Source organism: Hyperoodon ampullatus, assembly GCF_949752795.1.
Source record: "Hyperoodon ampullatus genome assembly, chromosome: X".
Lineage (NCBI taxonomy): Eukaryota > Metazoa > Chordata > Mammalia > Artiodactyla > Ziphiidae > Hyperoodon > Hyperoodon ampullatus.
In genome coordinates this window covers 42,826,414-42,852,478 of record NC_136913.1, presented here as the reverse complement: position 1 = coordinate 42,852,478, position 26,065 = coordinate 42,826,414, and the positions used below count along the sequence as shown (strand labels likewise).

The window sequence follows — 26,065 nt, the reverse complement described above, 5'->3', positions numbered from 1 at the left end:
AATTAAACCCAAAGCAAATGAAAGGAAGGAAATAAATATTAGAGCAGAAACCAATGAAACTGAAAAGAGAAAAACAATAGAGAAAATCAATAAAACAAAAATCTGCTTCTTTGAAATTATCAATAAAGTGATAAACCTCTGTCGAGGCTAATGGGAGAGGGAGAGGCCTCAAATCACCAACAGGAATATAAGAAGGACATCACTACTGATCCTACATACATTAATAATAAGGAAATACTATAAACTCTACACCTATAAATTTGATAACTCAGATGAAATGAAACAATTCCCCAAAAGACAAAAACTATCAAAATTCACCCAAGAAGACAAATATATCTTGAAGAGCTCTCTATGTAATAAATAAATAAAATGTATGGCTAAAAATCTTCCCCCCAAGTCTTCAGGCCCAGATGGGTTTCACTGGCAAATTCTACCAGACATTTAAGGAAGAAATGATACTAATTCTCTATAATCTCTCCAAGATCACAGAAGAAGAAGGATACTTCTCAACTCATAAAATGAGGCCAGCATTACACTAATATCAAAGCCAGAGAAAGATACTACATGAAAAGAAAACCACAAACCAATACACTTCATGGACAAAGATGTAAAAATCTACAATAAAATATTAGCAAATTGAATCCAGCAATATATTAAAGGGATAAAACTTCATGATCAACGGGGTGCATCTCAGGAATACAAGGTTGGTTCAACATTCAAAATTAACAAAAGTCACTCACCAGATTAAATGACTCAATAATAAAAAAAATGACCATCTCAATAAATACAGAAAAAGCATTCAACAAAATTCAACATCATGTGTGATAAAAAATCAACAGGGACTTCCCTGGTGGTCCAGTAGTTAAGAATCCACCTTTCAGTGCAAGTGATGCGGGTTCAACCCCTGGTCGGGGAACTAAGAACCCACATGCTGTGGGGCAACTAAGCCTGAGTGCCACAACTACTGAGCCTGCATGACACAACTAGAGAGCCTGCATGCCACAACTACTGAGCCTGCATGCTCTGGAGCCCACACGCCACAACTAGAGAGAAGCCCATGCGCTGCAATGAAGAGCCCGTGCACCGCAACGAAAAGATCCCACGTGCTGCAACTAAGAACTGACACAGCCAAAAAAACCCAAAAAACCAAAAAAGCCCCTCAACAAACCATGAATAGAATGAAACTCCCTCAGTCTAATAAAAGGTATGTATGAAAAATTTACAACTACCATCATTCTTAATGGTGAGACTGAACACTTTCACTCTGAGGTCAGAAACAGGGCAAGGATGTCCTCTTCTCACTATTCTACATAGCATAATAGTGGAAGTCCTAGCCAACATAATAATGCAAGAAAAAGAAATAAAAGGCATGTCAAAGAGACAGAGGAACTAACCTAAAAGAGCTCCCAAAGGCTAAACTGGAACAATTTGATAGTATTGGACTATAACCCAAAGAATAAAATACATATCTATGAGTCCCTACTGATAGACATAAATGACTGAATAAATAAATGGGAGAGAAGGGACAAATCTTTCTTACAGAATTCCAAATAATGTATGTAGATACTCCCCTCTCTAGGAGGTGGAGCTTAATTCCCTCTCCTTGAGTGTAGACTGGTCTTAGTGACTCAACTTCCAAAGATCATAGAAGGAACTTCCAAAGAGTATAGAAAGGGGAAAAAAGGAAATTTACAGTGTTCAAGAAACCTGGCAGATACCACCTGAACCAAGTCACTAAGGTCAACATCACCAGCATTAAGTCATGTTGCTATCATGTGCCCTATGATGTTATGTGATGTGACGTGATGAGAAGGGCACTTCACCTCTTCTCCAAAACCCATAACCCCAGTCTAACCAGAGAAAACACCAGACAAACGCAAACTGAGGGACATTCTACAAAATAACTTACCAATACTGCTCGAATATTTCAAGGTTATGAAAAACAAGGAAAGACTAAGGAACTGTCACAGATTAGAAGAGATTAAGGAGATATGATGACTAAATGCAATGTGGGATCGTGGATTGAATTCTGGAACAGAAAAAGGACATAAGTGAAAAATACCTGGTGAAATTTGAAGAGAGTTTATAGTTTGAGTAAATAGTATTTTACCCATGTAAATTTCTTAGTTTCAACAAATGTATCATGCTTATGTTAACATAAGTGGAGGGTGAGTTTCAAAACTCTCTGTACTACCTTTGCAATTTTTCTGAAAATCTAAAATTATTCCAATGTAAAGAGTTTATTTTAAAACAAGAATGTCTAGTAGATTCTCATCTCACTCAGACTAGAAGCCACAGTCTCTACAGTGGCCTACAAGGCCCTATATAATGATTCCTCCTTTACTACTTCTCAGATCTCATCTATGTTTGTAGAATAAATGAATATGACCCTCTAAAACAAAGGAACCCAAATCTGACTAATCATCAGAACCATCTGGGGAACTTTTTTTTTTTTTTTTTTTTTTTGCGGTATGGGGCCTCTCACTGTTGTGGCCTCTCCCATTACGGAGCACAGGCTCCGGACATGCAGGCTCAGCAGCCATGGCTCACGGGCCTAGCCGTTCCGTGGCATGTGGGATCTTCCCGGACCGGGGCATGAACCCGTGTTGCCTGCAACAGCAGGTGGACTTTCAACCACTGCGCCACCAGGGAAGCCCTGGGGAACTTTTTAAAATGCAGATTCCAAGGGAATCTCTCAGAGATATTTGAATCAGTCTTTCTGGGGTGGGAGGTGGAAATTTAAATCTTTAACAGCACCCCAGATGGTTCTGAGAATCAGTCAGATTTGGAAGATTCTCAAGATGAAAAACACAACGAATTCTCTCATTAGGTTGTCAAATAGCTTCATTAATTGAAAGGAAATAATTATGACTACTTTAACTGAAGAGGAAAACTTAGAGACTCTAAAGTATAAACTATTTGAAATAAAAGTGAATTTTCAAATGAATAAGTCCATCCCCCTGCTAAGAACAGTGGTTTGCAACTGGGAGCAATTTTGTCCCCCACAGAGCATTTGGCAATGTCTAGAAACATTTTTGGTTGCCATAACTGGGGCAGTGTGCTATTGGTACCTAGTCAGTAGAGGCCAGAGATGCTGCTAAACATCCTATAATGTACAAGACAGCCCACCACAGCAAAGAATTATCTAAAATGTCAACAGTGCTGAGGCTGAGAAACTCTCCTCAGAATGACTGATGGCCACTTTTACATAAGGACCCAATCCATCCAACACCTGCTGGAATATCTCCACAGACAGCCTGCTCATTATTCTACATCCATCAATGCACTATTGGGCAGCTTAAAATTTTTCCCCAACTTCTCTTTTGAAAAATTCCAAACATTGTAGAAAAGTTGAAAGAATAACAAACATCCATTTGCTCTTCACTTACACCCATCAAATGTTAACATTTGGCCACGTTTGCTTTGCCACACACTATACACATACACACACATGCACACACAGACATGAACACACAATTTTTTGTTTTGCTGAGCCATTTGAAAATAGCAGACATCATAACACTTCAGCATGCATCTCCTATGTAACCACAGTACCACTATCATACTTAAGGATACAACAATAATTCCAAAATATCATCCTCAAACTTCCCCAGTTGTCCCCAAAATGACTTTTACAGCTTTATAGTTCACCCCACCCTAATCCAAAATCCAATTAAGGTTCATTCCTTGCATTTAATTGTTAGGTTTCTTTTAATCCAGAACAGTCCCCCATTGTTTTTGTTTTCCAGGACATTGTCTGAAGAGTCCTAGCCAGTTATCTTGTAAAATGTCTTCTATTTTTGATTTGTTTCAGTTTCCTCATGGTGTCATTTAACATGTCTTCAGATTTCCTTTCTTTCCTATAAACCAGAAATTAAGTCTTGGCTCGATTAGATTCAGGTAAAATATTTTTGGCAAGAATACTTCATAGATGATGATGTGTATTTCTCATTGCATCACATTAGGAGAAATACAATGTCAGGCTGCCCTGCCATCAGTGATGTTAAGTTTGATCACTGGGTTAGTGTGATGATCATCAAATCTCTGCTCTAAAGGTACACTTCCCATTTGAATTAGAATGTATAAGTATCCTATGTTTTATCAACTTTTACCCCAATAGTTTTAGCATCCACTGATAACCTTTGTCTGAATTAATTATTACATCAGGGGTTAGAAAATGGTGATTTCTGAAGTCTATCATTCCTTCTACGTTTATTAGCTCAGAGTATTCTATAAAGAGCAGAAGAGCTTTCCTTATTCCCTCTCCCCCCCGCCCCCCTTTTTTTGGTGCTTAATACACATTTATTAACTGAATACATTAAATACTGTTGATTTTTCAAATTAGATAAAAAGCATGGGCTGATGAGTTTTATGGAGATATTTCTCAGATTATAAAAACAAATTTTAAACAAGATCTGTGACTACTTAGATGAGAAACTGATTATTACTGTGAGCCAATTTGGGGTCTTGGAGAAGGGGTCATTTCAAGCTAATGGAAGAGTGCCTCTTTTAATAGAGGATAGGAAGCTTCTAGATCATGGGAATGTCTAGCAGTCATTCATGATATCCGTGTAGACCATATAGTTAGGTAGATTCCAAGCTGGCTGGGCACGCTGGTCCATAGTTCAGTGCCAATTTCATCTCCCCTCTTTTTTATTATCACTATGGATGCATGGATTTCTATTGTTGTTTAATCAATTCCCTTCATTATTGTTTTTGATGCTCAAATTGTCCCAAATTTGGCCAGTGGAAACTTCTTGAGACTCCTTCAAGCTGGCTCCTGTGACCCTTTGACATGACTTCATTAGTCTTTGACCACTTCCTATGGACATCTCTGGTTTTAAAAGCTGTTTATATGATATTTATTTGCTGAAATTCCTATAACATCTGTCCATTGGTTTTGGTTCTACTTTTTTCAGGAACAGAACATTTTATTTCTTCCATGTGGAATGTTACGTGACTTAAACACATATTATGGTTGGGTTGGAGCAATTCTGTGAAACCACTTCACTAACATTACACAAGTATATAAATCATTAATTTGGGCCTACTCATATGCTCACTTCATCCCTAATCCTCACACTTTAGGATGTCTATTACACACACTTATTACTTAATTCAGTTTCTGAAAGCTGCTGAGAGTTTAAAGATTTGTTTCCAATGTTCCATCAAATTTTCCCATATCAAAATGGCTGCATCAAAGGAGCCGGGTCATAATTTCCTATATATGATCTGGGATAGATTCATGCACTGGTTGGAGCCAGTCCTTGGTACTACTAGAGTAACCACTAAGGTATATGAAATACTGCATTACTACTTAAGGGCCAAATCGCACCCAGCATTAGTTATTAAAGTTATCCTAACAATCCTCCAATATTTTCATACAGGTTTTTGCATTTTATTACAACTTATTTATACATAAAGAGCATGTAAATGCAGATGTGCCTTCTTTCTACGGTATATCCAATCAGCATTACCTATTACCATATATATTTGCTCAGGCCGGTCAAGAAAAGCCTGATGAGCCTAGAGCAAAAAATGTCCCTGCCCTAATAGATGAATGGTACTCTGTCTTCTAGAATACATAGAGGCAAATAGCAACACTTCAGGAGGGCACAGGAACTCTAGTTCCTCTGTTTGTAGACATATTTCCGGTATCTGACAACTTAATCAGATCATGTTAAATACACAGAATAGTATACTGTTTTATTTATATTTCTTATTCCTTTTCCAGTATGGTCAAAGCACACTGAAGGCAGAAAGAACCCTTATCAAGTGCTTTGTAACTCTGGGCAGGGAGAAGGAAATGGTCACTCACTATAGTACAATAATAATAATAAAATACATAATAATAAAATGTGACTTTCAAGAACGAAGGTGATAGAACAGGGAAAAAAAAACCTAATGCCTAATTTCTAGGTAATTACATATGGCTTTTCGAAGGATGTGAAATTTTGACATTTCTGAATAGTAATAGGAAAAACATAAAACAAATGACAAAGAGAAGACAATGTTAAGAGAAATACTAAAGGCAAGAGTAAATCAAATCAGCAGGTCAAGGGAAAAACCACAAAAGTATACCAATCATCCAGAAGGTACCTTTGTTCAGAAGAGGAAGGAAGTCAGGTGCTTTTTCCCGAAAAACCCTTTGAGCATCTTCAGCTTTCAATGACACCTCCTTTGTCTGAACCAGGAAAAAGCCTTTACCAACCAGCTGTGGGAAACAAAATTTCATTTACATTTTAAAATGACCTGAGACTAAAACAATATTTTCCTATTCTACAATTTTTCTGTATAAAATGCAACACAGTGCTCTGATTTTTGTTTTAGTTATAACTGTAATTAATTCAGGGTGCTTGCTATAAACAAGTTTTCACATACACAAGATTCTTTCTTCCAGATGGGTGGTTCTGATTAAGAATTAGTACTGCCACTCCAATAAAGACGTTAAAAAAAAAAGAATTAGTACTGCCTACTGTTACAATTAAGGGTCAAATAAATGTAAATTAGCCCTCAAAATTTTAAACTTTATTAAAAAAATTTTGTTGACTGAAACTAACAGAAGCTTTAGTTTGGTGATACTGTTCAGTGAGAGGAGAATGGTTAAGTAAAGTATGGTACTTTCACAAGACAAAATACCATAGTTTGTTAAATATAACAAATAATGAAAGGGGGAAAGCTTATATAATACTGTTAATTTTAAAAAGCATGATTCAAATGTATATAGTATAGCACAATAATGCTAGAATACATTTATGGAGTACTTACTATGTGCCAGGCAGTTTTATGTGTTCTACATGTAAAACATGTTTAACCCTCTCACGAGGCAGGTATTATTATTACTCTCATTTTACAAATGAGAAACTAAAGCACAGAGTGGTTAAGAAATCTGCCCATGGTCACACAACTATTAAGGGACAGAGCTGACTTGAACCCAATTAAACTGATTACAGACTAAATAAATTAAAAATTATTCCTACAAAGACAATTCAAGGTACAGCACATTATGGATGATTTTTAAACTTATTTCTACTCTTCTTTATTTCTACAGTTCTCTACAATGAGTATACATTAATTTTTAAAATAATTATGAAAGTAGTTTTTAAAAATGCAAAGCGATTCAACCAATTAAAGCCTATTGAGTTTTTAATTATAAAAGTAACAAATAGGCTCAATATAGAACATTTATTTTTTTAAAACATTAAAAAAATAAAAAACAGAAACAAAGAAATATCAACCAAAGTGCTACCACTCAAAGATGCCACTGCTATACAGGTATACTTCCTTTTTTTTGGCCATGCTGCATGGCTTGTGGGATCTTAGTCTTAGTTCCCCTAACCAGGGATGGAACCCATGCCCCCTGCAGTGGAAGCACGGAGTCCTAACCACTGGACCACCAGGGAAGTCCCGGTATACTTCCTTTTACCCTTCCAGTTTTCATTTTCCCCCATTACAGAAATAATACATGTTTTATGTAAAATCCATAGAGCTACGAACAAGTAAAGAAAACCCTGCTCTTAATCCACTTCCTAAAAAGAACCACAACTCTCAACATTTTAGTATATATAACTCTCCAGACTTATCTACTTAAAAAAAGATCAGATACGTAATATTCTACAAATTTTCACTTACTCGGTTGTGAACATTTTCCAACTATTCTACTATAAAATCAGTTTTAATGGTTGATAGTATTTCATTCTATGGCTACGTTATTCCATACTATTTCATCAAATTGGATTCAAACTCAAATCCTTTTCCAGAGCCCTCAATGCTGCCTCAGAAAAAGAGAAACATCCATAAAAAAGTAGCAGAAAATTACATAAACATCACTGCCAGATAATGACTGCAAAGTTACTTAAATTATGAGAAACAATCCCACATCTGTTTCTAATTCTCTAGACTGCTCAATACCTCTCATTTTATAGTCAGACACATAAACTGACAAAAGTAAGATGATTAATTCAAAACACTGTTACCTAAAAACAGTGAACTATGAAACTAGTATATTTATTTTGATATTTCACTGCAGACATGTGAAGAGACTCTTTTTCATGAAAATTCTTCTACTTTTAAAGACTTGAAAATAGAGGTAACTACCCAACTTAAATTATACAATACTTCCAAACAATTCCAACTACTTTTACTTTAATTTATCCTGTGCTTATCTGTGATATAGTTAAGAGGCAGCAAGAAATCTGATTTTTAGGTAAGAAAACCGAGGCCTAGTAACTTCTCTTGACTCCTATGGAATGTACTTTCTGGTTTACTCAGTTTTTCTGGACTTCCTACTCTCTAAAGTTTTACACTTCCTACCTTAAAAAATCATTATGATATGTTTAATTTATGAAAACACTATGAAACAAAATTCTGTGCTAGTCCTAGGGTTTAACAAAACCAGTTAGCAATCATAGTTCCAGTCTAAGCTGTTCTAAGACATTTGTGTTATGATACGAGAAAAGACTCAAGTTTCATTTTTTTCCGTCTCAGCATTAACTAGCTTCTACACATATTTTCCAGGGAACTCGAGCTTCATTTTTTAAAAAATATGTAATCGCTCTCTTGATATGTAAGTTACCGGTCTTTCAGCACGTTGTGATACCCTCTTCACGTGTACTCAGCATTTCCTTCTTTTTGTTCTCTTAATTCTGTGATTTCAGAATTAGTCAGGATAACTCTAGCCAAAAAGTCCCAGGGTTTTTCCTTCTAGGCTGGAGGGTAGTATCTGCCTTGCCTCCACACATTTTCGGTCATATTCCAGCTCCACCAGGCATTTATCAACTTTCCTTTACCACTGAGGCAGCATAATAGCATCATGCTTAAGGGTTAAGACTATGGCCTACAAAGCCAAACTGCCTGGATTTAAATCATGGCTCTGCTACTTACCAGCAAGTGACCTTTTGCAAGTTACTACCTTCTCTGTGGCTCATTTTTCTTATCTGTATAAAGAGGAACAATGGCACCTATTTCATAGGTTATTCCTGAATTAAGTGAGTTAATTCACTTAAATACTGTACAACAGTCACCTGACGTATAATGAACACTATATTAACTGTTAGCTATTATTATTATTGTCATCATTTTTGTTACTGTTATTGCTGGATTTTTATTTAAATTATTTTGTAATCCAGAAGGACATCTAAAGAACATCACTCTTCCTGGTCATATTGCAAAAAGTGCACACAATGGTGCCATTTTGTACAACAGATATCAAAAGTTAAAAGGTTAAGGACATCTGATGACTCATGAAGAATGACAGTGTTTGTTTTGATGGCTTTTTTCTTTAAACGTACTGTACATTCTTTATGTCCTCTCCTCATTATCTACCAAAAAGGAGTTTAACCTGAATAATTACCTCTGCTTTTTAAAAAAATCACCATACAGTATAATGAAAATGTTTACCTCTCAGATGTTGGATTAACATGTGATTAGATAGCTCAAAGGCCAGAGCACTTTTTCTATATCTCACCAGATCCATAGCACATTTTTATCAGATTGGCATAATCAAGAAAGAAAATATCAAAGTCTTAAGATTATACTTGGCTTCTGTTGTTTTGAAAACTGGACCTCAGATATACTTTGTGGGTTTCAGACATGGGTTTTCTACATTGTAGAATGTATAAGCTAGAGAGAGGTGGTCATTTTTCTAGTTTTTTTTTCTAAAACCATTCCTTTTGACAGAAGTATTACAACTTAAAAAAATCCATTCAAAAAGAGTTTTCCATTCACCTCTCCATTTCTGGAAGTTTGATTTTTAAATTGAAACAGACTCTTTCTGAAGAAAGCCTGATAAATGACTAATCAATACATCCTACTGCTGCCTCCCCACTGGAGGAACTGCTGCTTCTGGAGCCCCTAACCTCCACATGCCCATTTATTTTTCAAGTGAAAGCTGCTACCCAAAGAACCCTTCTCTACTCCTGAAAGCACTAAAAGCTCCTGCTCGTGAGTCCACAATCTCTGCTGTCCCAGCTGCCACCTCATTGTTTCACACCAACTTCCTCTTCATGGCAATAGGGCAAAGGAAAGTAATGTGGAGGTTGCTCTCAGTCAAAGCGGGCTCCAAAAGTTGTATGCCTAAATGCCTTTCCCACACCTTAAACAGTTAAAAACTCCAAATAAATTTCCCCACTAAATAATTATAAAAGGTCATGCTTTACTTTGCAGTACTACTTTTGTGAGCTCCCATGGAAATCAGTTATGATAAAGAATGGAAGTTCTTTGAGGGCAGAGAATTTTGTCTATTTATCTCCAGTCCCAGCATATATTTCATCAGCTCTAAACTGCCATCAATTGTAAGATGCATTTCAGAGGAGCAAAACTGTGGAAAACAAAGGTGCATCCTATAATCAATGAAAGACGGTGACAGAGTAACCTGCACACAATGAGTGCTTAACAGATGCTTCCTGAATTGAATTGTTTTTAAAAAGTTTCTTTGGGGGCTTCCCTGGTGGCGCAGTGGTTGGGAGTCCGCCTGCCGATGCAGGGGAAGCGGGTTCGTGCCCCGGTCTGGGAGGATCCCACATGCCGCGGAGCGGCTGGGCCCGTGAGCCATGGCCGCTGAGCCTGCGCGTCCGGAGCCTGTGCTCCGCAATGGGAGAGGCCACAACAGTGAGAGGCCCGCGTACCACAAAAAAAAAAAAAAAAAAAAAAAAAAAGTTTCTTTGGGAAAGTATTTGAGGCCTAAGCAACTAGCTTACAGATAAATCTGTAGGGGGCAGAGGACTATAATTTAAGGATTGCCTGTATTTCTAATAGCCAATTTGAAAAGAATGGACGTTCTCCAGAAAGTGGTGTGTTTCTATGTAGGTGTATGTCTGTTTCTCTTCTCTCTCTTCTCCTTACCTCATCTATTAGTTTCCTGGCATTTGCAATAGTATAATCACCAGCAAATAATACCACTAAGCATGACTCATCACTGTTCTTCTGTCTCTGACCCCGGGACACTGGAACGATACTTCTACTGGCTTCTGTGGAAAGGCGGACAGCTTTGAGCTCTTCAGTAGTAGGTAGAGGAACATGGTCCTGAATGACAGCATCTTCTGGAAGAAGGCTCCAATTGAGTTCTCCTGACACAGGTGTAAAGTCATGAATGTTACTCCAGGTATTATTGAAGATACTGAGCCCTGCATCTTTGAACTGGAAAGCTAATTCAGGGTAGTACCATTGAAAACAGCCAAACTTGATATTCGTGGAAGACTCAATAATGGGCTGAGTGGCACAGCACAAAAAGACTTCCAGCTTTCTACAATCCCGCACACGAAACTGTTGGCAGGCTAATGCGCACTTGCAATCTCTGCAATTCCGGAAAAACACACTGCCTTTCACCGGTCCCAGAAAAATGACACAGTTAGTACAGTCATCAATAGTAACTGTAGCAGAGTGATCAAAAATATAGATGTTACAGTTCTCACAGTCTTGAATGAGAAACTGTTGTCCTGCCACTTTCCCAGGTAAGCGACCTACTGTTTCATCCTTCAGTCCACTGAACATGTAGTCTTTCGGATCAACCTGCAGGAACAAAACACAGATCTTGAGTATTATTGACATTATTCAGCAAACATTAATTGTCCATTGGGAGTCAGGAACGATTTTTATTGCTAAAATAATATGTTCCAACTCTTACTGACTTTGCGACATAATAAGAAAATGAGCAGGACAAAAAAACTTTTTTTTAATAAATACATAAAAGGAATGGGGGGAAGAAAGGGAGAGGAAACTGTTATAGATAAAGAAAGACTCAGGACGTACCAACCAAATGATGTGTGGACATTGTTGGATCCTGTTTTAACATATCAACTGTAAAAGTACTTTTTGGAAACAATTGGGGAAATTCTCATACATACACACAGCATACTGGATGATATTAAGGAATATTTCAGCTTTGAGCCTTTTCTTTTTCTGACGCTTCACTTTTAAAAAACTTATGCGTCCTTAAAACTTCTGAACTTGGAAATACACCCAGATTGGAATATGTTTCTCTATCTTTCCATAAATTGATGCCTGGGTCTTAGTTTCTAAACCCTGACTGATTTCTGCAATATGCTACAGAAAATGGAAGCACCTGAAGGCCCAAGAATCACTATATGTCAGAATTTGCATCTACAAATTTGATTGAAACATTTACTGAGCTACTCCTACAATGTAAAATTTTCAAATTTCACCATTTCCATCTTTAGGCATTTTAAACTAAAGCTCACAGAATCTTTTAAACAGTGTGCCTGGAATCTGTTACATTATTTTTTAAATTTTAGCTGACCTCTCAAAATATAGTCATTAAGAGATCATTTTGATTTTTCTAAATTACTTTTAAATCTACTTGTACTGTCCTAACCTCTTTGTGAATATTAAATTTCATACAAAACTATTCATGTACCAGAAACAGGCTCCCATAGGTAAGGTACACAAAAACTTGATTATTTACAAAGGATAATTTAATCATCTTAATCGTTAGCAAACTAGCTTAAAGTGACTTATTCAGTATTACACAATAAATGTTGTACTCATCAGTTTTACACAATGTACTAGAAGTAGTATTGGTCTGTAGCATGAGGCAATAAAAGACACAGTACAGTCATCAATAGTAACTGTAGCAGAGTGATCAAAAATATAGATGTTACAGTTTTCTAGTCTCAATTTTGTCACCTATGAGCAACATGAATGAAAAAGGCACTTTAACTTTCTAGATTTTCATTCAACCATTCAGCCATTTGAACACCCAATAGGAGCCAGACATTGTTTTAAGCACCAAAATGAATATGACCAACTCTTTCCATAAAAGAAGTGAACACTAACCTAAACAAATGATTTTAAAACAACCTGGCTGTGTAATGAGAGATGCTCAGAATATTCTGGAAATACAGAGGAGGGACACCAGGTGCAGGGGAGGTAGGGGTGTAAGACTTCCTGTGCAAAGTGAGAATGAATAAGCTGAAGTTCACCAGGTAAAAGGGGTAGGAGTAAAGGATCCTCCCTTCCCATATCAGGCAAAAGTGAAAGAATGAAACAAAATAAAACTCTTCAGGGAGTGTGAGGAAAAGTGAACATGGTTTGGTGTTACCAGTGATACTGCAATGGGAGCAAATGAAGCTGGAGAGGTAGGCAGGGGCCATATTATGAAGCTTGGAAGTTCTCTGTGGACAAAGGGCTACCACAGAATGATTTAAATAAGCAAAATTTACATTTTAGGAAGATTATTCTGGTAAGAATAAGGACAAGTGGCGTGTGGATCGGAGAGGCGGTTGCAGTCATCCAGAAAGGGCTGGAACTAGAGCAGTGGTTAGCAGGGAAGAGGAAGATGGAATGAATTTGAGAAATACTGAGGAAGGAGAATCAGCCGATTTAGTAATTCAATGGCTGTAGGAGGTAAGGCAGAAGGATGGGTCAAAAATGATTCCTAGTTCTCTAGTCCAGTATTTTTCAACCTTTTTGACTACAATTCACATTAGTAGATTCTCCAGCACAGCCCAGTACATGTATTTATGAGTATCTGTACATGTACACATACCAATGAAAGAAAAGTTTCACAAAATAATACTTACCCTTATTTTGTGTTAAACCCCAAATATTTTCTATTATCCCACCCACAGGTTTGAAGAAACACTGCTCTGGTTTATGTGATTGGATGTTGGTAGTGCCACACACCAAAAAAAAAAAAAGAAAAAAAAGAAGAAAAAGAAAATATAAGAGGCAGCACAGGTTTAATGTGGGAAGAGGTGTTCAAGCTATTCCATTTCTAGGATTTTACAGGTGACACACATATATAAAGGTACAGTGTTCCAGTTTGGTCTCTATCAAGATACTGAACTAGCATAGTTGCTGGCTCCCAATTATCCAAGATCAATCTCAAATGGACCAAGTAAGAAGAATACCAAGAAAAGGGGAAACTATGAGACACCCCTGTAGTGGGCGTGGGAACAGAAGACAGAAAAGGAAACTCAGATTTCTTCTCTTGTTTCTCCCTTTCCCAAATCTTGAGACAACAATGCTTCCCCTACACCTGCTAGGACTCAGACCTCTGGTCCAGATTTCCCTGGGAGCAAATTCCGGGCAGGGCAGAAACCCTGTGCTGGCAAAGAGCTGAGAAAAATGGGTGGGGATTAATTTTGACAGTGGTTCAGGACCTCTCCAAATCCTCAGAACTGGCAAATTAAAATCTAAGAAGTGTCTTCTAATGCTGCTTCTCAAGTACTGATCGGTCAAGTGAACCAAAAAAAAAAAAAAAAAATCAACAAGGATCTAGGAGATCCAGACCACACAATGAATAAGTTTGAGTTCTGCACCCAACTAGTAGAGTATACTCACATTTTTTCTCAAGCACACATTGAAGGATTTTTTAAAAAATCATGTACTAGTACTAGATCATAAAGAAAGCCTCAACAAATTTTAAATAATAGATAACTTACAGGCTATTATATGCGACCAAGATGCAATTAAATTAGAAGTTAATAACAAAAGATACTTTAAAAAATCTTTGCCTATTTGAAAATTTTAAAAACACACTGCTAAATAACTCAAGGATTCAAGAAATCATAATCAAAACCTAAAAATACTTAGGATTAAACGTTAAAACACCAGCTATGGAATGCAGCAAAAAATGGTGCTTAAATAGCTACAATAAAAACTCTCAAATTAATGAGTTAAATGTCCATCTTAAGAAATTAGACAATAAATAGTAGAATAAACCTACTTTCTGTAGTAGAAGGAAAAAAGATAAAAATAATGGAGAGATTAATGATTTAGAAATCAAATATACAATAGAAAACATCAGCAAAGCCCCAAATAGGTTTTTTTGGGGGGAAAAAACTAAAATTTGGGAATTCCTTGGTCGTCCAGTGGTTAGGGCTCCACACTTCCACTGCAGGGGGCATGGGTTCGATCCCTGGTTGGGGAACTAAGATCCCGCTAGCTGCGCAGCATGGCCAAAACAAACAAACAAAACCAAAAATGAGGCAAACTTCTGGCATGAATGATCAAGAGAATAAGAACAAAAACAGTATGAATGAAAGGGGTGTATAATTATAAATAAAGAAGTTAAAAAGAGAATAACAACAACTATATACCAACAATTTAAAAAACATTTTGTCCATGAAATGAATGCATCTCTTAAAAAATAACTTACCACAGCGAATTTGAGAAGTTAAAAGCTTAAATAAAAAGCTATTACTACTAGGGCTTCCCTGGTGGTGCAGTGGTTGAGAGTCCGCCTGCCGATGCAGGGGACACAGGTTCATGCCCCGGTCCAGGAGGATCCCACGTGCCGCGGAGCGGCTGGGCCCGTGAGCCATGGCCGCTGAGCCTGCGCATCCGGAGCCTGTGCTCCGCAACGGAAGAGGCCACAACGGGGAGAGGCCCACGTACAGCAAAAAAAAAAAAAAAAAAAAAAAAAAGCTATTACTACTAAAGAAATAGAAACAGTGGCTAAAGTGTTCCCACAAAGAAAACACCAGGCCCTGATGGTTTTATAAGCAGATTCTAGTTTTATTCATCCCAGTTTTATGCAAACCTTTAAAGACAATAGAAAAAGAAGCAACAGTCCTAATTCACGCTACTAGTCTGTCCAGCAAGAAATAAGAAAAACAAAGACATAACAAAAGAAAATTTTAGGTCCATTTCACTCATGCCTATAGACGTTTTGAAAAAATTGTCAATTAAATCAATCCTATAAGAAGAGAAAGCACCACAACCAAGTTGGATTTATCTCAGGTTGTGTAAAAATGGTTCATTATTAGAAAACCTTTCAATGTAAGTCACTACTATGTGATATCAACTCACATTTTAGTCCTAACTCCTGTCACCCTCCTATGGGAACTTTATTCTTCAGTAGATCTGACGCACTTGCTGTAACTTGTCTATGCCCTCTGATTCTCCTTTGCCCAGATGGCTCTCTCCTAGTTCTTCTACTTGCCCACCTGTCACACTTTTCCTGTGACGCTTTCCAGTTCCCTCAACCAGAAGTCTGCTCTCCTTTTTCTAGTACCTACATTACATTAAATACCAATCTACATCCCCTTATGTATCTAAAACTTTGGGCTTGAATCCTGTAACCAATCTATTTAAAACAGAAACACCTCCTCCAATAATATTACCTCTTTACCCTTCTTTATTTTTCTCCAAAGCACTTAGCTTCTTTTTAACACACTATATATGAACTGTATTTATTGTCAGTCTCCCCGCTGCCCTCCATTAGAACATAAACTGTATGAGCGAAGGGATTATCTGTTTTGTTCACCTGTTTTCCCCAGCACTTAGAACAGTGCCTGGCACCACAGAGGCCCTGCACACATACTTATTGAACCCATTTTAACTAGTTAATCTTCATTACCTCAGAGTATAACCAGAAGTAGGTGGTCTCCAGGTATCTCTTGAATAAACAAATATGAAGGGTAACTGAGACTGATGATTATACACTTCTCCACACCCCATCTCTCTACTTCATCCCCAAAGAAGACAGACTCTGAAATGTATTTTTAGGGACATTCACTTAGGTCACTGTTCAAGTTAGCCAACTTCTGAGTAGGAAGATAATTATACACAAAGCCAGGCAGAGGCACTCCTTTTAATGTCAGTCATGGGTCTCTCCATTTTACATACTCTTCTGTCCCTACCTGCAGTAAAAGGAGGCCGAGGCTGCCTTCCACTTGGCAGAGCCAGTGGAAGGGGATGGGAATGTGGTCATGGAGTAGGCTAATGGGATCTTGATCTAATCAGGAACATGCAAGAGTGGTTTAAGTTGGTTCTGCTTTAGGCCTTAAGGAGGATAAAAAACGTTCTCTGGTCTTCTTCAGCTTGTCTTCTCAGCACCAGTCTACCTCCCACAGTGGGAGTGAGATGATCTAGAGTGCCACCAATAGGTTTTTTTGAAAAGGAGTCCAGGAGTTGGCCTGTCTCTACCAAAGCCTCAAACTCAATGAGCAAGGGGAATCTTCAAGCTTCAGTTTATGGTTTCTCTCACTGTACCAGAAATTCCTTAAAACTTTTATGTAAAATTTTGTGTGTATTTTCCTGGAGAATTGATTTGGGCTTCAAGATTCTGGCCAAATTATCTTTGCCTAAGACACAGACAGCAAGTTCAAAAGTTTGCAAGCATATTTATCTCAGAATTAAATAGGAAACAAACCACTGTTTGGATAAAGATAAAAAATAAAAGTTAATACTTCTTACTTAAAGGAATTCAGCTAATTTTTTTGGCATGGGAAATGATATATATTATAAATGTACAGTATTAAACAGAAATTTCAACTATATTAATTATAATATATTATAATTAGTACTATATTAGTAGTTGTAGTTGAGACTTATTGCAAATGCAGAAGGAAAATCTATTCTTAACTTTAAAATTACTGAGCTGCTGTCTTAGTCTGCTTGGGCTGTGTTATGGACTGAATGTTTGTGTCCTCTCAAAATTCATATTTTGAAGCTCTAACCCCCCAATGTGATGGCATTTGGAGGTGGGGACTTTTGGAGGTAATTTGATTTAGATGAGGTCGTGAGGGAGGGGCCCTCACGATGGGATTAGTGTCCTTATAAGAAGAGATCTCTCTCTCTCTCCATGCAGGCAGGCACTGAGGAAAGGCCACGTGAGCACATGGCAAGAAGGCGGCTGACTACAAGCAGGAAGCAGGCTTTCACCAGTAAGAACTGCAGAACTCTTGGCACACTGCAAGTCAGTCCAAATCCCTGCACTAACAGACTGGACCAAACTCTAGCATGGCTCCTACTAGCACAAGGCTTTGCCCCTAGAATGACCCCAGGTCCCCATTAAAATGCCTGCCTGAGGAAGCTCAACTCCGCAGGAAATTTTACTATTTGTTCTAGCCAACATCTAATGATAGGCCACTGACCTCCCTTTCTTAAAGCATTTACTAAAAAGGGCTTACAACTGTGACTGTATCTCTTACTAATAAGAAGTGTCCTTCTCAAGGACCTGAGATCCATTCCTATGAAATGTAATTATTAGGAAGGATAGGGCCTCTGTTTACCAGTCTCTGTGGGAGGATAAGATACTAACTTCTAAAACTGCCAGCTAACACGACTGGCCTAATCTTATTTACACGGACCAACTTTGTAATTTTTCACTTCTCTGACTCTACTGAGTCCCTGCTCTCCCCGCTCCCTCATTCTTCCTTAAATGGCTTAAGTCACCTCTGCACAAATCAGAATGGAGCTCAGCTCCTTCCCCCGTCAGTAGTTACTGAACAAAATCTGTTTTCACTGCTTTAACTAATGTCCAGCTGTATTTATCTCTGACACCAGACACTGGATCTGTTGGTACCTTGATCTTGGACTTCCCAGCCTCCAGAACTGTGAGAAATAAATTTCTGTTGTTTAAGCCACCCAGTCTATGGTATCTTGTTACAATGGCCTGAGCAGACCAAGACTGGCTGCCATAACAAAATAATACAGACTGGGTAGCTTAAACAACAGAAATTTATTTCTCACAGTTCTAGAGGCTGGGAAGTACAAAATCAAGGTGCCATTGTGGTTGGCTTCTGGTGAGACCTCTCTTCTTGTCCTGCAGATGGTTGCCTTCTTGAATTATCCTCACATGGTCTTTCCTGGGTGGGTGCATGGAAAGCTTTCTGATACCTCTTCATATAAGGACACTAATCCTATCAGATCAAGGCCCCATCGTCATGACCTCATTTAATCTTAATTACTTCCTTACAGGCCCCATCTCCAAATAGAACTACACTGGGAGTTAGGGTTTCAACATATGAATTTGGAGGCGGCTGCGGGGTGGGACAGTGGTGGGGAACCACAAACATTCAGTCCATAACTGCTGCCAATGCTGAGGAATTAAATGTGATTTACGACTCTACATATTTTATCTAGACACCTTAGTTCTCGTAGTTCACTGGGTGAAATTAATCCTATAGCTAAAGAGTTCTATGGTATAAAATTATTTGGACTATCATTATGACCTACAAAGGAGAAACTTAGGATTTACGTTGCTGTACTTACTTTCTCAACAATTCCTGAAAGCTCTTCAAAACAAAAAGTGATAATAAAAAACTTGAAGCTTAGTACTATAATAATTTTGCAAAAGTTACTAGTTCTCAAAGTGCCCAAAATCACAAACATGAAAGGTGAAATTTTTAAACTACTTTTTCACAAGAATCACTTATGAAGTGAGCTTAGTTTAGGTCATATTTCTAACTACAATCCTTGAAAGGTAGTGGATATACTCTCAAAAATCAAAGAAACATTTCAGGAGTTGGAATTCACCTGTTATAGCTAATAAACTAAGGTAAGTATTATTTTCCTAACAGAAGACAAAAGTGAACATCTTATTCTTTCACTGAGCAGTTATGCAAATTTTTCATTAAAATTCACCTCCACAGTTAAACTTCCATAGTGATAATCTAAGATGAAATAATGGCATTTGTTAGTTTTAATGGAAATCTGGTTTGGGTAGAAGTTCAAAATAAGACTCAGGAGTATAAGGAGCACTATGTAGGCACCAAGCACCATTCTAAGTGCTTTATAATCATTCACTCAATCCTCATAAAAACCCCTATGAGGGTTGTATACTATAATTATCTCTATTTTACAGATGAGAAAATTGAGGCACCCAGAGGCTAAATAACTTACCCAAGGTCACACAGTAAATGCTTGAGCTGAGTCTCAGACCTAGGCAGTCTGGCTCCTAAGTATATTCTCTTGGCTGCTTCTTCATATTCAACCATATTCAAACAGAAACCAATGTTTACTAGGTGAATAAATCAATGGAACAGAATTCAAAAACAGACTTATGTATATATTGACAAAGATGCAAAGGCAATTCAATAGAGAAAGGATAATCATTTCAACAAATGGTGCTAGAACAATTAGACATCTATATGTAAAAAAATAAAATAAAGAATCTCCCATACCTTGTATCATATTTAACAATTAACTCAAAATGGATCATAGAACCTAAATATAAAACCAAAAACTCTAAAACTTCTACAAGAAAACAGAGGAGAAAACGTTTGTAATCTTGGTTAGGCAAAGATTTCCTAGATGTGAAACCAAAAACATGATCCATAAAAGAAAAAACTGAAAATTGGACTTTTATCTAAATTTTGAAAACTTTTGTTCTTCAAAAGACACTATTAAGGGGCTTCCCTGGCGGTCCAGTGGTTAAGACTCCGAATTTCCACTGCAGGGGGTATGGGTTCGATCCCTGGTTGGGGAACTAAGATCCCGCATGCTGCATAGCAAAAAAACAATAAATAAAATGTGAATCTTAAAAAAAAAAAGACACTATTAAGAGAAGACAAGTCATTATTTGGGAAAAAAATATGTGCAAGACACACATGACAAGGGACTTGTATCCAGGATATATAAAAAACTCTCAAAACTCAATAATAAGAAAGCAAATAACCCAGTAAAAAAATGGGCAAAAGGTTTTAATAAACATTTCACCAAAGAAAATATACAGATGGCAAATAAATACATGGAAAGATGCTCCACAAATAATTAGTCATTAGGGAAATGCAAATTAAGCCACAATGAAATACCACTACACTCCTATTAGAATGGCTAAAATTTTTTTAAAAACTGACCATACCAAGTGCTGGTGAGGATGCAGAGAAACTGGATTTCTCATACATTACTGGCGGGAATGCAAAATAGCACAGCTGCTTTGGAAAAGGGTTTGGCAGTTTCTTATAAAGTTTAATATACAATTTCCATATGACTCAGAAATCCTACTCCTAGGTATTCACTCAAGTGAAATGAAAGCTTCTGTTTTTTCAAAAACCTGTATGCAAATGTTTATGGTAGTTTTATTCATAATTACCAGAATTTGTAAACAACCTAAATGTCCTTCAACTGGTGAACGGATAAACAAATGTGGTAAATCCATAAAATGGACTACTACTCAGCAATAAAAAGGAACTCCTGATACATGCAACAACATGATGAATCTTAAATGTGTCATGCTAAGTGAAAGAAGCCAGACTCAAAAGGTTACCTACTACATGATTCCATTTATAGGACATTCTCAAAAAGATAAAACTATAGGGATAAAAAACAGATCAGAGGCTGGAGGCAGAGTTGACTACAAAGGAGCATGAGGAAATTTGGGGGGGATGATGGTACTGTTCTATATCTTGATTATGGTGATAGTTACATGACTGTATTTGTCTGTCAAAACTCATAGAACTGTACACTTTAAAAGGGTAAATTTTACATTATGTAAATTACACTTCAATTAAACAAATTATTTAAAGCTTAAACATTGCTAAGTCAGTTTCAAAGCAAATAGCTATGTAGCTGAAAGGTAATTTCATGAGTGAAAATAACAAATACCAGTACCTTGATCTTATATACATTGATGACAAGAGAAGGTGAAGTATTATATTTATATAACACACCATGTTGCTAAATATATAACCACAAAATAGAATTATGAAATTTTAGGATTAGAAAGGATTTTTCATATCTAATTCATTTTTAATCTAATTTTACATCCTATCACATTCTCTCTGTTCATTCAGATTTGCCTGAATGCTTCTATCGATGCTTACCTCTTCTCTTAAGATGCTCAAAGAATTAAAGAACTGGAAGGGATCTTAGGAAATTGAGGGCTGGAAAAGCTAAATGACTTGACCAGTGAGATACAGTACAGGGCAGAATGCAAATTAAAACCCCAGTCCCATACACTTTCCACTCCACGCGCTTTTCCCCTTTTCCCACTTTATATGAGTGAAGAAATTGGAACCCCCATACACTGTTGGTGAAAATGTAAATGGTGCAGACACTTTGAAAAACAGTTAGGCAGATTCTCACAAAGTTAACCACAGAGTTACTATATGACCCAGGAATTCCACTCCTAAGTATACATCGAAGAGAAATTAAAACATATGTCTACACAAAAGCTTGTACACAAATATTCATAGCAGCATTATTTGTAATGGCCAAAAAGTGGAAACAAGCCGAATGTCCATCAACTAATGAATGGATAAACAAAACGGACAGTAAAATAAATTTTATTTATAAATAAAATGAAATAAAATATCTACTCTGTTAATGTCATTCAGCAATAAAAAGGAATAAACTACTGATATATGCTATAATATGGATGAATCTCAAAAACATGCTAAGTGAAAGTAACAAAAAGACCACATATTGTATGATTCCACTGATAAGTGTCCTAAATAAGCAAATATATAGAGATAGAAAGTAAAACTGTAGTTTCTAGGGGCTAGGAGGAGTGAGGAGTAACTACTTATGGATCTGGGTTTCTTTTGTGAGGGATAAACATGTTCTAAAATTAGATCATAGTGATAGTAACATAACCCTGTGGACTTGCTGAAACTATTGACTTGTACACTTTAAATTAGTAAACTGTAGGGCATATGAATTTATCTCAATAAAGCTATTTTTAAATGAATAAACAAAGAACTAGTTACTTCCTTTAAGCAGCAACAACTTTATGTAAAGGATTTAAAACATGTCAACAAGTTTGACACTTCTCCCATCAAGAGGTCCCCTCCTCTTGGACGCAGGTGGACATCTGTGATTGCCTCAACCAACAAAATATAGCAGAAGTAATGCTACATCACTTAAGATGTAGTTAGAAAAACTAGTTAGAAAAAGCCATGCAGCTTCTGCCAGTCTCTCTTAGGACACTTGCCCTGGGAACCCAGCCATCACGCTGTGGGGAAGCCCAGGCTACAGGAAGAGGCCTCTGGCCCTTAGCCCCAGCTGAGCTTCCAGCCAAAAGCCAGCATCAGCTTGCCAGCCAGCTCTGTGATTAAGTCATATTGAAAGCAGATCCTCCAATCCCCAGTCAAGCTGCTGCAGCTGATGCCAGATAAAGCAAAGAGCCAACCTGGCTAAGCCCTACACAAATTGCAGAGTTGTGAGCAAAATAAGTACTTGTCATTATTCTATGCCATTAAGTTTTGGGGTGGTTTGGTATGCAACAATGGATAACTAGAATACCTCACGTACTTAAAAGGCTAAAAACAGCATCTAGCCCCCTACTCAATGCAGACACTTCTTTCTAGTAGGTCTCCATCCAACCTCTGACTGAATGTTTTGACCAACACGGAGATCAGTTCTTCACAAAGCCACCCTTTCCACTGAAGAACAACTCTGGGAATTATGATCTGCCTTATACTAAGACTGGTTCTGTCCTGCCCAATCTCTGGCCCAAGTTCTATCCTCAGAGGTGACCAGTACTGTCTAACCCTCTTTCTCAGGACAGGCCTTTACCTTATTAAACAGTAGAGAAATTTTTACCAGGTTTGATTTTATAACTGAGGAACCTGAATGGACACAAGATGTGTTGTCCATACTCAAAATCACAATTTTCATACCTATGCCATCATTTCTATTGTCTAGAAAGAGTATTGGTATGAACAACTAGAAAATGAAAGCTACTTTTCTGTACTACTCATCTTCCCTTGATACTTAAATATTTCCTGTTTTAACTCAAAAAAGCCAGTCAGCTCTTCAAGGGCAGGGAAAATAATTCTTATAATTTTGAGTTTTCCTTGGTGTTTGAGAACATATATATTGAATAATTTGCCTAGCTATGGGAGGCAGCATACAGATAACAAGGATAAAAGCATTTCCTTCCAAATGATTTAAACACAGATCTTGTAATCCAAAAATATTTCTCATCATGTTAATGTAGTAATTGTACAATAAGCCTTTTTTTTCCAAGTCAGCAATAGAAAATGAGCTTCTTACGCTGTTGATTACAGTATACCAGTTGTCGTGACAACACTGAGTCCCCAAACATTCTTTCTAATTGAGACAATTTCTTCTAGCTTCAGTGCCCTAAGACTGACCCAATTACACAAGTCAAAACCCAAAACCCAGAGGGTGCCTCTCAATAAAGATACTCTGATTACACAACCTAAGGAAAAATCTAAACATCACTTTTCCAAGTTGCAAGGAAACTTTTCAGGCAATGCACTTTACTTTTTTTTTTTGGCACTTTCTTTTTACAGCTAAGTCTTACAAGTTGAATGGTAATTGTCTGATATAACTTTAAAATGTTTATGTTATAGTCCATGATCACATTAGAGACCTAAACTTTTAATACAAACCATTCTGTTAATATACATCCAACGTATCTCATTTATGTTCTCTGGGCTGCATTTGCATCCCATTCCTTTTAAGGTACAATTAAAATCTTCTAGGAGCAAGCAAGACCATGCTAAACTCAGTAAAAGTATCACTGGACTAATACAGAACATTTGCACACAACCCATACTGACCTCATGAGAGCTAAGGAGCTAGAAAAAAAAATCTTTAAAATCACATAAAATTTAGCAGGCTATCATAAATTAGAGGTACCCTAGAGTGAATTCTTAGTAATTCCAGAAGAAAAAGAAAAAATTCCCAAAAGAAAAAGCAATGTTGGGAAATGTGGTATCTCCACTGTCTCAAAATGTAAGCTGGTAATTCTTTCTCTAATAGTCCAGGAGAATTTTTAAAGGGGTTGTTTTCAGACAGAAAATATAGTATTTTCCACTCTTACATTATAAAATGCTGCTATCAAGTATGGATAAAAGAGAATTAATAAACAGACCATGCAACCCTGTGTAACAGGGGCAGAAAGATGGGGCTGAGAAGTCTGTAAAAAGCGTCCAATTTTTAAAATCTGACACTTGGAGAACCGAGTTTATGTGAATACATTCTGCTGGGGACTGGAAATCATGTGGGATGGTCTATGAAATCAAAACATTAGTAAGACATTTACTATAAAGTAGTCATGGATACAGATATGTTTATTAAGCAAGGAGTTAACTGTTCATAACACTCATTTAAAAGTCTTTCTTTTCGTTTGGATGAGAAAAATAATTGATGGATCTATCAACGTATTTTACTAAACACAAATGGAGAACTATGTAGAAAGAGGAAGCATTATGAAATTTATGACTAAGTGCGCTTTGTGTAAGACTAGTGGACGTGTTCAAAGCTTTCTCGTTTCTGGCTATATAGAAAAGTAAAAATAAGGGCATTTTCATTCATGAAAGCAACAGTAAAATATTGCCTGGCTTATGCTGGTTATTTTCATCTTACGGTCTTTACACACATTCCAAGGCTGATTACATTTTCATTATTCCTTTCGGGTAAGTGGAAGAGGAGGTCATACAAAGCTGTATGTCAAACGGTCCACTTCGTCATTGAGAAAATTCAGCAGTGTAATATATCAGGAGGCACCAAAGAGATTTACTGGCTAGGGCAGACAAAAGAGAAAACAACCACAGAAAGAACACAAGCCTCGAAAGAGATGAGATCAGTCCCATGTGTAACTCGAGGACTGGACAAAACCCCGCTCTGCGCTGCGAGTGAAACGAGATGTGAGATTTGGGGCATTCCGGGTTCTCCTTCCTTCCCTGGAGTCCATCCTTGGGCTGGAGGGCAGGGTGCACAGAGGAGGAAAAGCCCGAAGGGTCCATCTGCTTGGACAATGAGCTCTAGGGCCCCTTCCAGCGCTGCACCGCCCTCCGTGGAGCCCTCTCTGACGCTGAATTTCACGGCTCCCCCAAAAGTCATTCACTCCGACTTCAACTACTCGCGGGAGAGAGCGAGCGCGCAAGAGCGGCAGCTGCTGGGTCCACCCCCTCAGCGCTGCCCGGCCGCTGGGGACCCTTGCCGAGCGGCTCGGGAAGGCTGAGACCAGCCGCTATGGGACGTTGGTTACCTTCTCGCGCTGGTCCCAGCTGTACTGCTTCGGCCGCTCCTCCTCGCCCTCCGGCTGCGACTCCTTCTCAGCCTTCCGCCTCTTGGAGAAGAAGCAGCCCATGGTCCCGGCCCGCGGGGTCCCACTAGCCACTACTCCTCGCCGGCGCGCTGGCTCAGGCACCTCCTGGAGTTGTGGCGTGAACCCCGGAGGTCCGGGCCCCGCAGCTCTCTGGACACCGCCCCGCGGAACCGCCAAGCCGCCCGCAGCCTGGGTTCGCCTGCCAGGCCCCAAACCCCTTCTCTTTTTCCTCTCAGTCGCCTTGACGACCCACCACAGCCAATGACCGCTCAGCGCCCTGGGAGCCAATCCAAGTCCCGCGAGCAGCCCTGCGCGGCCTATGAAGAGAGGCCGACTTACGCACACAGCCAATCC

The 26,065-nt window shown here is 38.0% G+C and overlaps 1 protein-coding gene across 1 annotated transcript in view; it reads right to left on the bottom strand.

Moving 5' to 3' along the window:
• The window catches only part of RP2 (RP2 activator of ARL3 GTPase), a gene marked incomplete at its 5' end in the record, with an annotated part of 38,590 nt that extends 12,837 nt beyond the window's left edge, over positions 1–25,753 (bottom strand). The window contains 3 exons of the mRNA XM_079727480.1: positions 6,100–6,214; positions 10,843–11,508; positions 25,652–25,753. Of these exons, the coding sequence (XP_079583606.1) occupies positions 6,100–6,214; positions 10,843–11,508; positions 25,652–25,753 (883 nt within the window). The remainder of the gene's footprint in view (positions 1–6,099; positions 6,215–10,842; positions 11,509–25,651) is intronic.
• Positions 25,754–26,065: the final 312 nt, after the last annotated feature.